The following is a 12,812-nucleotide window of genomic DNA, read 5'->3' on the forward strand; positions in this document are numbered from 1 at the left end:
TAAACACAACTTAGTCTGATTAAAATAACAATACTAAACATCTAATCATTTTCAGATCAATAAGTGAAGGTAGTTATGCTGGATTTTATACGTGTAGATTCCAATGGTAGCTCTATGGCAGCATGAAAACATGGACTGCAGTAAATGCTGTATGACTTTATGTCCCTTGTCATTTTTTCTCTTGGACTTTACCTTTGATTCCTCCTTTATTTCCTGCTTACAGACCTAATGTAGGACTCGTTAGAGAATTTTCTTGCCTGCAGTCTTTGGCTCAGCATTGGTTTATAAGGCAAAAATGACCCAAAAATGTCTCTGGTAATGCATTGAGTTCCATTACCTCTGCCATAATAACAGTTTGTTTGTCAGGGTTTGCTCTACTTGCGCATGGGGACAGAGTCGGTGTCATGTCAATTCCAGTTGTACCCAGTTTTAATTGAAGACGGGGGTCATAGTTAAATGTTAGTACTTGAGTTTTGTTTATATTAATTTTGTAACCAGAGATTCTTCTAGCAATTTCATCAGTTTTGGGATTGTCTGTGTGGGCTGTGTTTTACTTATCAATAATCTTCAACAAACAAGAACAGTTTTTGTTCCCCAGATGTCATTGTAACCCCTTTTATATCTGACCTCTGCCTGACCAATTGACTCATGGGTTCCATGGGTTCGATAAATAAGGCAAAGAGGAGCGGTGACGCACAACACCCCCGTCTCATTTGTATTTCCAAAATGAATGAATTGGTCAAGTCTCCAGTAATTTTAATTTCATTGTTGGCTTACTAATGCTACAAATATGTCAATTACATTTGTATGGAAGCCAAATTTTGAAAGCACTTTATATATACAGTACAGACCAAAAGTTTGGACACACCTTCTCATTGAATTCAATGAGAAAGTGTGTCCAAACTTTTGGTCTGTATATAAATACACTGCTCAAAAAAATAAAGGGAACACTTAAACAGGTGTTTAACACTTAAAGTGTTCCCTTTATTTTTTTGAGCAGTATATATATATATATATATATATATATATATATATATATATATATATATATATATATATGTAAATGCCTTTCACTAGCGGAGCAGATTTATTTCTAAAAGATGGGTTTATAGTTTATGCATTTAAAGCCAGCAGCGCTTGGACCAGTATCACAGCTCTGTGCGTTGCCTCGCACCCTGCTGCTGCTTGATGAAGTTTACCTCAGTGCGGATCGCACACTCCTCCTTTCACTCAAACTGGACACAGGCTAACCTGTATGGATATTTACATCAACTTCCTGTGAGGATTTATGTTTCTTTGGAGAACTCAAGGTAGGAGTTTAAAACCCACCGCGTTAGCTCTGGTTGAGCAGCTCTATGCGAACCGCAGGAATAACTTGTAGTCGCGAATTGAGAGGTGCGTGTTGACGGGGTGGTGAGATTGATTTATCTTTGTGAACGAATAGTTATGTGTGGCGTTTACATCTCAATACGCTGTCCAACATATAACTATGTGGCTATGTCTGTCTACGCTGTAAAGTTTAGGTATGTGTTCTCTGTTGCCCGGTGTATTAGTGGTTAACGAACCACTAATTGCTCTCTGTTGCCCGGTGAACCTGAGGTTTTATATATAGATGAGCAGCTTTCGTGCTTGCCTTGTAGTTATGGTTTTATATTATTTTTATTATTTTCCTGGTTACATGATGCATCAAACCATATCAAATTTAGCAGCATTGATAATCTCAATAAATAAATGTTGCATTTATATATCTGTGGTCCGTGTTAAAATATTAGCATTTATGGAGCCACTGGATCATAACTTTATTCGGAATTTAACAGATGTACAAGAAATGTATATTTATTAGTATTTTTTTTGTTTGTTGATTTTAAGTCTACAGTGTGTGTTTAAGCATTGTAAGCAATCTCTTCCAGTAATATAATTACCCAGTAATATTTTTACATTTCCTGTCAACAAAACATTTTTTAAGAAAAAAGAAAAAAAGAGCTTTCCTCTGGTGGACTGCCCTGGTGCCCTGACCACTGGGCTTAGCAAGTTTTCTAGGGGAAACCCTACAAGGGAATATTTTTGTTTTCGTTTTAACTAATGTTGCAGTTAGTTGGTCTTGCATAATTTTGTACCATTCAAAAAAAAAAATGTCCCAACCACAAAAAAATTTGTCCCGAACAATCTAGTTTCTTCAGTAGTGGATCTCCACTATTGGTTACAATCGTAATACAGTTCAAGATGCAGTGTTGCATCAAGTATATAGTCAAGTATATTTTTTCATGGGACAAAATGACACTTTGACACCATGAAAAGTAGTCTGTGTGCAGCTTATATAACAGTGTAAGTTTATTTTCCCCTCAAAATAACTCTACATACAGCCATTGAAGTCTAAACCACAGGCAACAAAAGTGAGTACACCCCTTAGTGAAAGTTCCTGAAGAGCCAATATTTTGTGTGGCCACCATTATTTACCAAAACTGCCTTAACTCTCCTGGGCTTGGAGTTTACCAGAGGTTCACATAATGTTACTGAATGCTTTTCCAGTCCTCTATGATGACATCATGGAGCTTGTGGATATTCAAGACTTTGTGCTCCTCCACCTTCCATTTGAGGATGTCCCAAAGATGTGCTATTTTGTTTAGGTCTGGAGATATTTTTGATCACCCTTTCTCTCAGCCTCTTCAATAAAGCAGTGGTCATCTTAGCGGTGTGTTTGGGGTCATTTTTATGCTGGAACGCTGCCCTGTGACCCAGTTTCCAGAGGGAGGGAATCATGCTCTGCTTCTGTGTTTCACAGTACGTATTGGAAGTCATGTGTCTCTCAGTAAAATATAACTCCCCAACACCTCCTGCACTCATGCAGCACCAGACCATGGCGTTCTCACCACCATGCTTGACTGTAGGCATCACACACTTATCTTTGTACTCCTCAAATGAGGAGTACAAAGTTTATGCATTTAAAGCCTCCTCAAATGAGGAGTACAAAGATAGTGTACAGACTTTACCTGTGTACAGACTTAAGAGGCTTCCTTCTGGGTTGACAGCCAGGCAGACCAATCTGATGTAGTGTGCTGCGAATTGTCTGAGCACTGATAAGCTGACCCCCCCACCTCTTCAATCTTTGCAGCAATGCTGACAGCACTCCTGTGCCTGTCTTTCAAAGACAGGTTTTGGATGTGATGCTGAGTACGTGCACTCAGATTCTTTGGAGGACCAACATGATGTCTGTTCTGAGTGGATTCTGCTCTTTTAAAATGCTGGATGATCTTGACCACTGTGCTGCAGCTCAGTTTCAGGGTACAATCATCTTGTAGCGTTGGCCCTCTTCATGTAGCGCAACAATTCTTCTTTTAAGATCCTCAGAGAATTCTTTGCCATGAGGTGCCATGTTGGAACTTTCAGTGACCAGTATGAGAGAATGTGAGAGCTGTACTACAAAACTGAACACACCTGCTCCCTTTGCACACCTGAACCCTAGTAACACTAACTTGTCACATGACATTTTGGAGGAAAAATGACAAGCAGTGCTCAGTTTGGACATTTAGGAGTGTAGTCTCTTAGGGATGTACTCACTTTTGTTGCCGGGGGTTTAGACTTTAATGGCTGTAGTTGTTGAGTCATTTTGAGGGAATAAATTTTCACTCTTATATGAGCTGCACACATTACTTTTCATTTTGTCAAGGTGTCATTTCGTCAGTGTTGCCCCCTGAAAAAGTATACTTAAATATCTGCCAGAATGTCAGGGGTGTACTCACTTTTGTGATGCACTGTATTTCACAATTCTTCCGGCTATCTTTTATCTGGGGTAGATCCTCTCTAAGTTCTGGAGTGGCCCACTGGTGTTCCCATGAAGGTTTGCAGCCTCTCCTTGTAGTTGGAACCCTGGCCGGCTTTAAATGCGCCCTTCGTCGGTCCTCTCTACTCCAGGGCAGCTGCTGTACCTGCCCCATGAGCGTCTCTGGAGGTTTGATGGTTGTCACGGTGAAGCCTTGTCTCAGCAGGCCTTGTGATGACTCCTCTACCTTGTCGTATGTTGTGGTATGACAACCTACGACAAGGTAGGTTGTTGTACCACAGACCCTTTTCCCCGCTCAGCTTCGTGGGGAAGAGGGTCTGGAAGTGGACATTATGTTCTTTCAATACTTTGTGGATTTCTGTATATTCCCTACATCTTTGAATTATGATAGGTGGATAGTAGTGATCCAAGTTATGTGGTTTTCTTGCCAGGTAAACCCCTCCTCCTGCCAGGCTTTGAGGAGTATTGTCTTTTTAGTTCTGAAACTTTAGAACTTAATTATGATGGAAATGGCGACCCCACTGACCGATGAGCTCTTTCAAACTAGAGATTGGGGATGCCATCATTTAACTCAAGACCTTCACATAGTAAGGTTTCTATAAACGAGATCATCATTGTCCATTCCTACTCGGATCCCTCGAGTACCCCATACATCCTATTGTTTTCACATCTGGATAGACTCCAGATACAGCAATTTGTCCTCCATCTTGGCGTGTAGCTTTAGCATAGCTGTGATGACTTCTTCCATATTTTGGATCTTTTCCTCTGCCGTCTTAATATGCATGAAAGTTGAGCCTGGTGCTTTATTATTAAATTGAATATAATTTCAGACTTCTGTACAGTTTTTGTCCAGGTTTACTTCAAAAGTGAGCTATTATTACTACAGATTAATTTTCTTCTTCTTTCTCTTTCGGGTTTTTCCTTTTAGGGATCGCTACCCCTAAAATGACAGCGAGTCATCCATCTCCATGTAACCGTATCTTCCACATCTTCTCTCACACCAGCTATCTTCATGTCCTCTTTCACTCCATCCATAAATCTCCTCTTTGGTCTTTCTCTAGGTCTCTTGCCTGGCAGGTCCATCTTCAGCATCCGTCTACTGATGTATTCACTGTCTCTCCTCTGCACATGTCCAAACCATCTCAATCTGACTTCTCGGACTTTATCTCCTACACATCTGACATGAGCTGTTCCTCTGATTTTATCTATCCTTGTCACTTCCAAAGAGAACCTCAACATCTTCATCTCTGCTACCTCCAGCTCTGCCTCCTGCCTCTTCATCATTGCCACTGACTCTAAACCAAACAGCATTGCTGGTCTCACTACCGTCTTGTACACCTTTCCTTTCATTCTCGCTGATACTCTTTTATTGGACATCACACCTGACACTCCACTTGCTCCAACCTGTTTGGATACGTTTCTTCACTTCTTTTCCACACTCGCCGTTGTTCTGGACTGTTGACACTAAGTACTTAAAATCTTTCACCTTCTTTATTTCTGTTCCCTGTAACCTCATGTCTCCACTTGGGTCCTTCTCATTCACACACATGTATTCTGTCTTGCTATGGCTAACCTTCACTCCTCTCCTTTCGAGGGCAAGCCTTCATCTCTCGAGATTTTCCTCCAACTCTTCTCTGCTCTCAACACAGATCACAATGTCATCTGCAAACATCATAGTCCATGGAGATTCCTTTCTAACCTCGTCTGTCAACCTGTCCATCACCACAGCAAATAGGAAAGGGCTCAGAACCGATCCTTGGTGAAGTCCCACTTTTCTGTCACTCCTACAGCACACCTCACCACAATCTTACAGCTATCATACATGTCACCACTCTAAGATATCCATACTTTCTCATGCAGTACCACAGCTCCTCTCTTGGAATCCTGGCAAATGCTTTCTCTAAATCTACAAAAACACAGTGCAGCTCCAAAAGAAAAGTAATTGTTGGGGATGCACAAATATGAAAATTTTTCCTGACATTGATCTCTGATATCAATTAAGTTCAGTGTAGTGAGCTGCGTACCATTTTGTAGAAAATCATTTTTCTACCTTTCTTTCTGAATTGTCACGATTGCTGACTGGATTGCTAAACCAGAGGCGCCTGATGCTCAAATAGAAATATTTAAGCATTTTTTGTTGTGATTTGCATTTTATTATTTGTTGGATTTTGAAAAACATAGTCGATTTTGAAAAACATAAAGTCAAATTTCAGGAGTGGTTAACAGCTTTACCTAAATCTAAATAGTTTCACATTAAAAAATCTTGTATGCCAGAATATGCATAGCAAAAAAAAAAGAAAATCTCATCTGAATTTTTTTCCCATTATATTTGGGTCAAAATGAAATATGGGTTTGAGTCCATCAGAACCACTCATAGTTCTTCGTTGCTAAGTGTCGCTGCAAATGTCAGAGTCGTTCACAGCTGCTGGGCTCATGGCCCACCCACTCTCCCACAGTAGGGAGGAAAAACTCACCACTGCAGCGAACCGCACATTAGCCGGTTACAGTGAGACTTGCCAGTGGAGAAACTCCTTAATAAATCAGACAGATTCTGAGCCAGTAGTTTCCTAACAATTTCTGTAAATAGTTCTGTAATAACTGAATGGTAAGCAACTCATGTGCTTTTCCCCCACCCTCCTTTTGATGTTTTTCCCCCCCAGATGATCAGCAGAATTGAGTATGTACACACAAAGAACTTCATCCATAGAGACATCAAACCGGACAACTTTCTCATGGGTATTGGCCGTCACTGTAACAAGGTAAGGTCTTTGTAGCTTTTATACATATTTTAAAATATGGCACATAACGACCTGTGTAGAGCTCGTGATAAAAAGGTGAATACAAATATTTGTTTAATTGTTAATTTAATTTATCTTCATGTGTAGTTTTAGTAAGACTGTGGTGTTATAACTTTAATGTGGGTTGACAGCATTAGAGAGACTGCATGCTGTCAACTTAATGTCACACTGGGGTCAGGCCTATAAACCGGCCAATTAAATGATTAGAAAGACACCCTGACAATTATTAAAGACTAAATACAGAAAATAGGACTAACACAGCAAAATGCTGGTCTGCAATACAGAATTCAGAATTGTCTTTTAGCAAACTTTTCACTGAATAAAAATAAAGCAACCATATGAAAAAAAAACTGATTCTGTATGATGCCATCAGACTTTTATCTGTTATCCAGCAGCTGGAAAACGGGAATCAAAGACAACTTTTAAAGCAAGGTTTATTAGGAGGATAATAAACGATCAACAGTGTTAAAGAAATTAGTCATAAAGGTATTTATGGGTTGTGGGGGAAATGATCAGCTGTAAGTGACATATTTACTTAAATTGTAATGATTAATTATTCTTGTAGTAATCTGATTTTATTGCTGAAGCATAGATTTTTGTTTTTGTTTTAGATTTTATCAAAAACAGAGTTATGCATTTTTATTCTTGTCGCTCAGGTTTTGATTTGCTGCAATGAACTCATTGAGAGCTCCTGACAAAAGCTATCAATGAACAAAAGGGGTTCTATTCACTGGTTCAACAGCACTATTTCAAACTCTGGAATTTCCAGTCATGGCGAAAACACAAAGAACTGGTACTGAGTAAGGACTAGCAGCAGTTAAGGACGGGAACCCATTTGGTCAAACACATCTCTTGAACGCCTCCGCTAAGTCAAACACAAAGTTAAGCTCTGAATCAGCAATTTTTATGAAAACTAGAACAGGGATGTTCTAGAGCAGGGGTGGTCCTGAGTAAGCAGCAAGCAAGCATTGATCTCTTCCCAAACACTGCAGTCAGTTGTCCGTCCTACAATGTACCATCGCCAACACTCAGAGCAGAAGAGACCCATTCTACTCCATGTCCACATTGCAAAAAAAAAAAAAAAATCACATTTGGAAAGCTGAGTAATGCTATGATCAACCCTCACTGCAGCCACTCTCACTATTCTATCTACTGACTCACCATTGGGCAGAGCAGTGTGTCCGAATGAGATGGTTTTATACTCAAATCCCGTTCCAAGCTATGAAAAGCCATACCATTTTAAACAAATCTGAGAATTCAACTGCTTAGGGACTATTTGACCAAAGGAGGAGTACTGAGATAGTTTTATGAAAGATTATGCAGAATTTAACAAATTTACATGGCTTATTGGCAGAGGTGGAAATTAGCACCCGCCACTGGCCAAATGCGGGTAAAAGTCTGAAGTGGCGTGTAAATTGGAGCAACGCACCCGCCATCGTGGTGGGTTAACAATTTGAACTGAAAAAAAAAGCTGCATTCAGTTTGAACTTTTGTCCAGGGGAGGAGTGACCGTCTGGACTATAGACTGATGCACATACTATGGGACGGACCAAGGGTGTCATAATTTAACAAAAACATATATATATCAAATATAATTTTTATCGACCGCGGCAGTCCATTAGTTGATTTCATTGACGGACATTGGGCTTATCCAAAGAAATTCCTCAGTCCTCCTGGGCCCGCCCCTCTCCACTGAGGTTATAAATAGCGCCATTTCAGCTAACCATAGTCCGAGAACAGTGAGTGGAAACGAGATGAGGCGGGTCAGAAAAACTACGACAACTAAAGCTAAAATGCCCATTCAGAAAAATGTGTCAAACTGATATGTTAATTACCACACAGTAACGTCACACAGGGTGCTACCTAAAGGCGGGGAGGGAGAGAAGCTAACGTGGGAGGGGTGGTGGTGGAGAGGGATATAAAATACAAGAGGTAATATACAGTAGTTTATATTATATTAAAACGGGAGACTTGACAGATATGGGGACAACAGAGCAATGATGACGGCCCGTAGAATTAATAATGAACACGTTTTGAGATGTTTTCAGTAATAAGAATAATTGTAACAATTTCAACAGAAAACGTAATAAGTAAGGAACAACAAACAGAACAGTTAGAAAACAGCTATTGATACCATTTAAAAATGTTTAAAAAATGACTAGACACATCTTCAATAAATACTATCTGGGGGAGTTGTAGAAAAATGTGGAAATGTTCAACATAGGAAATAATTGCAAGAATGTTAGGGTTGTGTAGTTAAATTTGCTGTTAGTAATTACTTCAAGTGAACTTATTGGATTACACCTCTGTTAAGGTATCCATCCTTATTGTAATTTCCTAAATAATGAAGCCATAAGCTTGACGCTCTCCGTCTTTCCCATTCGGTCCACTTGATGACGAAAACGGCAAAACCAAAAAAAGGGACTGGATCCTCTTAATATAGTTGAATGGTTTACTTCAGAAATAATAATAAAAACAGTACAAAGGTTACCTTTCCACGAAAAATAAAGAGAAAAGACAATTTAAAAGGAAAGAGAGTGAGGTCAAAAAACTGTGTGGCTCCACTCCAACTGCCCAACTGACTCTGGCTAGCCACACCCTAAAATCCTTAATTCCAATTAGATATGCAAATTTTCAAGACTTAATATAGTAAATTACTATGCAATAGATCCAACTAGTTATCATTTTTATCCAAATAAACAAATTATAATAAGAAATATGAACATAACTTATCCTAAAGTCTGAATGAACAAAAACTGAATGTAGGCTTCTACACTTATGTTAAATTAGTCTGTATACGTACATAAGTACGGTAAACTTATTGTCAGTAAATTGGTTTTCATAAGAGTTAAGAATAAAGCATATATTTTATGTCATTTGCTTGTACTGTGGGGTTTGTAATTGAAAGAAAAAAACAGTGGCTGGTGAAATGTCTGAGTGGCTGTTAAAATATTTTCTCCACCAGCCACAGTGGCTGGTGGAGAAAATATTTAATTTCCACCTCTGCTTATTGGAGACTTTAGTAACAAAACCCGAAAACACCGATAGTACAGTGAGTAGTGAGAGCTGCCATGAGCCCCTCCCACTTCCGCAGCAGGCTGCAGTACAGTAGAGAGGAGATCCATTCCCTTCCGTTTGTACATTGTAATGGAATAACTGACAATATTCATGCATTAAAAACAAAATAAAAACATCATGTTTAAACTAATATTGCCATGTTATGAAACAAACAAAAATTAAACTTGCCTTTATGGGCTTGTATGAAATGCATTCATTTTTTAAGCGATTTAGCACTCCTCAAGACCTTGGACTTTAATGTCAATTTCTGCCTTGGTGAAATAATGGAGCTGATGAATGACTCATTAGAAATATTTTGCCTATCTTCTTTGCCTTAATGTTGACTGGTAATGCAAAGATGCCTCACTAAATGTCACAGGTAACACAGAGACCATCACCATATAATCGTGTTTGTTGGAGGTTTGCTCTACTCCTGCATGGGGGCGGAGTGAGCTTGCCTAATTTAGAATACTGCCCTGTTAATAACTTGGATAAGTTTAAATGTATGTATGATTGAATTGAAATAAGTTTTTGTGAAGTGCCTTGAGACAACATTGTCAATTGGCACTATATAAACAGAGTGTTAACTAGGGCTGCTTAACATATCACAAATTTCTTGTAATTTTAATATCTGTGTGTGCTGTATTCCTGTTGAGAGGGGCTGTTGTGCAATAATTAGGCCCTCAACAGGAATACAGTGTAATATTTGGTGGGCATGGCTTAATTCCTCCACAGTGTCTCCTAAAAATCTTTAAGAAATCAGCCCCAAGCCATACTTTGACCGAGAATTGAGTAATTTGGAATAGATGTATCTTGCAAGGATGGACCAAAAACTCTGTTGGTGCCATGGTCCAAACATAACAGGAAGTCAGATATTTTGGATCAAAGTTGCCATTTTCCCTTTTACACATTATAACTGAGCGAAGTCCTTCTACACATTTTGACATACAGACTTCAGAATCACTCAGTAAAGTCTTGAGGCCTTAAAGGTTAAATGTTATCAAAATAGGTTTCCTGCATAAAACGTGGGCAGGACCAAGCCTCAAAATCTGACCATTCACCATGAAACATCAAGATGGAGTAACTTTCACAGACAAGCTCAGAGCTGCATCAAACTTTGTGTCACAACAGACCAGAACTCCTCACATTCATGCAGCCAATTTGTGACATCACCTTCAGCATACCCCCTTTCAACACGAAGTCACCTGTTTTCCTGCTAGTTTTCTTCCTTTTACTCTGATTCATACAAGTCTAAACCTGTTTAATGACACAGAACAACATGATGGTAAATCCTTCTCTAAACACTAACTGCTGGCTAGTGCACGTGGGAGTGGCCTAATGGTGACTTTTAATCCCTTCCTGTTTGCAAACGATTGGCTCTGTCTCACATACATCATCCGATTTGCAACCAAACTTTATGATTGACCTTTAACCTCTAAAGAGGCCAAAAGCATTAAATTGTTAATTGACTCCACTGCGCCCCCAGGTTATTCCAAAGTCAACAAAATACATCAGCAAAATTGCATTAGATTTTTTTTTTATTTTTTATGTATCATCAAAGAGCACTGCTCGACATATTGAGTTGTGTTGCCTAGTAGACTGGTGCGGTGTCTGAGTGAGATTGATGACGAAGTTTTGGTGGCATTTGCTGGAGGTCCTGCGGTTGCTATTAAGCCAGAGCGGCGCTGAGCTGTGAGGGTCACCAACGCTGCTTGCTGCTTTATTTGTTTAATGTACTCCAAGTATTATGAACTTACATTTTACATGATAATGCAATGTTGTCTTACAGCAACAGATGCTCAAACTTAACACAAATGACATTGCCAAAAATCTAAAGGTAGTGATGCATTTATATTTGTGTGTAAATGTCTGCCCTGTGAATCTTTCAACATGTCTGCCGACATCTGTGCCTCACCAAATGTCTCAGGTAACACAGTGATGCTGCAAGATGGCAGCCATCCCGCTGCCTAGGTGTCGACAAATGTCTATTTCAAATAAAGTTATGTTGTTGACATGATCCCAGTAGAGTGCAAGCCTAAGAACGGCTAACATCCTGGATAGAACCCTCTGGCTCTGAGGCCTCTGATACTTCTATCAGGCCTTCGCCTGAGCTTGAAGTAGAAGTGCACAATTGGCTAGATGATAAGTTAGGTCAAGATAAAAATAACCATCGTTTGGCAGGTTAATGTGACTGATCCCAAATTATGTCATGTTTGCTCATTAATAGTCGCGAGTGTTCTAGGATGTCCAATTACAAACAGAATGACAACATCCGTAATGCGTACAACGCTGGAAGATGACATTGTCCCAGGTGCTTCATTTCAACAAAATTTTGACTTATCAATGCATTGCAATTAGTGTTGTGCCAATCGATTGGCCACCGATCATAATCATCTGATTTTCGTGAAAAAGTATATGATTGCTGATCACTCTTGTTGCCAATCACAAAACCGATCACCTGTATCTCATACTTCGCACCCTGCAGAGGCCCCATGTGCAACACATGTTCCGCTTTCCTTCACATTGCGCATGGAAGCAATGTCATGTTAATCTTTCATGTTTTCAGAGTGAATGGGGACATCTGCGTCTTCTGACGGAAAAATACCTTGAGGGTGAATCACTTTAAATTGCATCGACACACTGAATTTAATGACACTTGAAAACCCCCTCCCAAAAAACAAGTACTTAAAGGAGTATAGATGTGTCGAGTTTCACTGCAGGAAAAAAGTCTACCGGAGCAGGCAAAACGGTGCATAATTGCCAACACTCATCTGGATGAGCATGATGGTCAGAATGCTAAGCAGGTAACCTGAAAAATAATCCAGGCCATTGGACTAGATGACGAGCTGTGGAGGACGTTTGGTTCCACTGCTCTTTCTGTTGGACCACTGCTATGCTCTACTGAGATGGATAATCTGTGAAAAAAATACAGCTCCTCTGCCTCTTCCATGTATTCTGCAAAAGTACTTCGTTCAATCAGAAACAACCAATCAGATCCAGGAAGCAAATCTTGGCGCTGTCGTTCTCTCTTTACCACTTCGCAAGATTTTTTAACATGCACAAAACAAATAGCCATGCTCTCAGGTAGTTTTGATTTAGTAATTTAGAATTGTTTATTTGAATGCAACCTACATTTGACTTTGAATTAAGGGCTATGTCAAATAATGTCAAGTAAA

At 39.5% G+C, this 12,812-nt stretch overlaps 1 protein-coding gene across 5 annotated transcripts in view; it reads left to right on the forward strand.

The window, feature by feature from the left end:
• Nucleotides 1-12,812, forward strand: part of csnk1a1 (casein kinase 1, alpha 1) — a 91,091-nt gene that overhangs the window by 13,165 nt on the left and 65,114 nt on the right. For all 5 annotated transcript variants that reach the window (XM_032554391.1, XM_032554386.1, XM_032554388.1 and 2 more), the window contains exon 4: nucleotides 6,442-6,540. In XM_032554391.1, the coding sequence (XP_032410282.1) occupies nucleotides 6,442-6,540 (99 nt within the window). The remainder of the gene's footprint in view (nucleotides 1-6,441; nucleotides 6,541-12,812) is intronic.

The sequence above is a fragment of the Xiphophorus hellerii genome, chromosome 23 (genome assembly GCF_003331165.1).
Source record: "Xiphophorus hellerii strain 12219 chromosome 23, Xiphophorus_hellerii-4.1, whole genome shotgun sequence".
Lineage (NCBI taxonomy): Eukaryota > Metazoa > Chordata > Actinopteri > Cyprinodontiformes > Poeciliidae > Xiphophorus > Xiphophorus hellerii.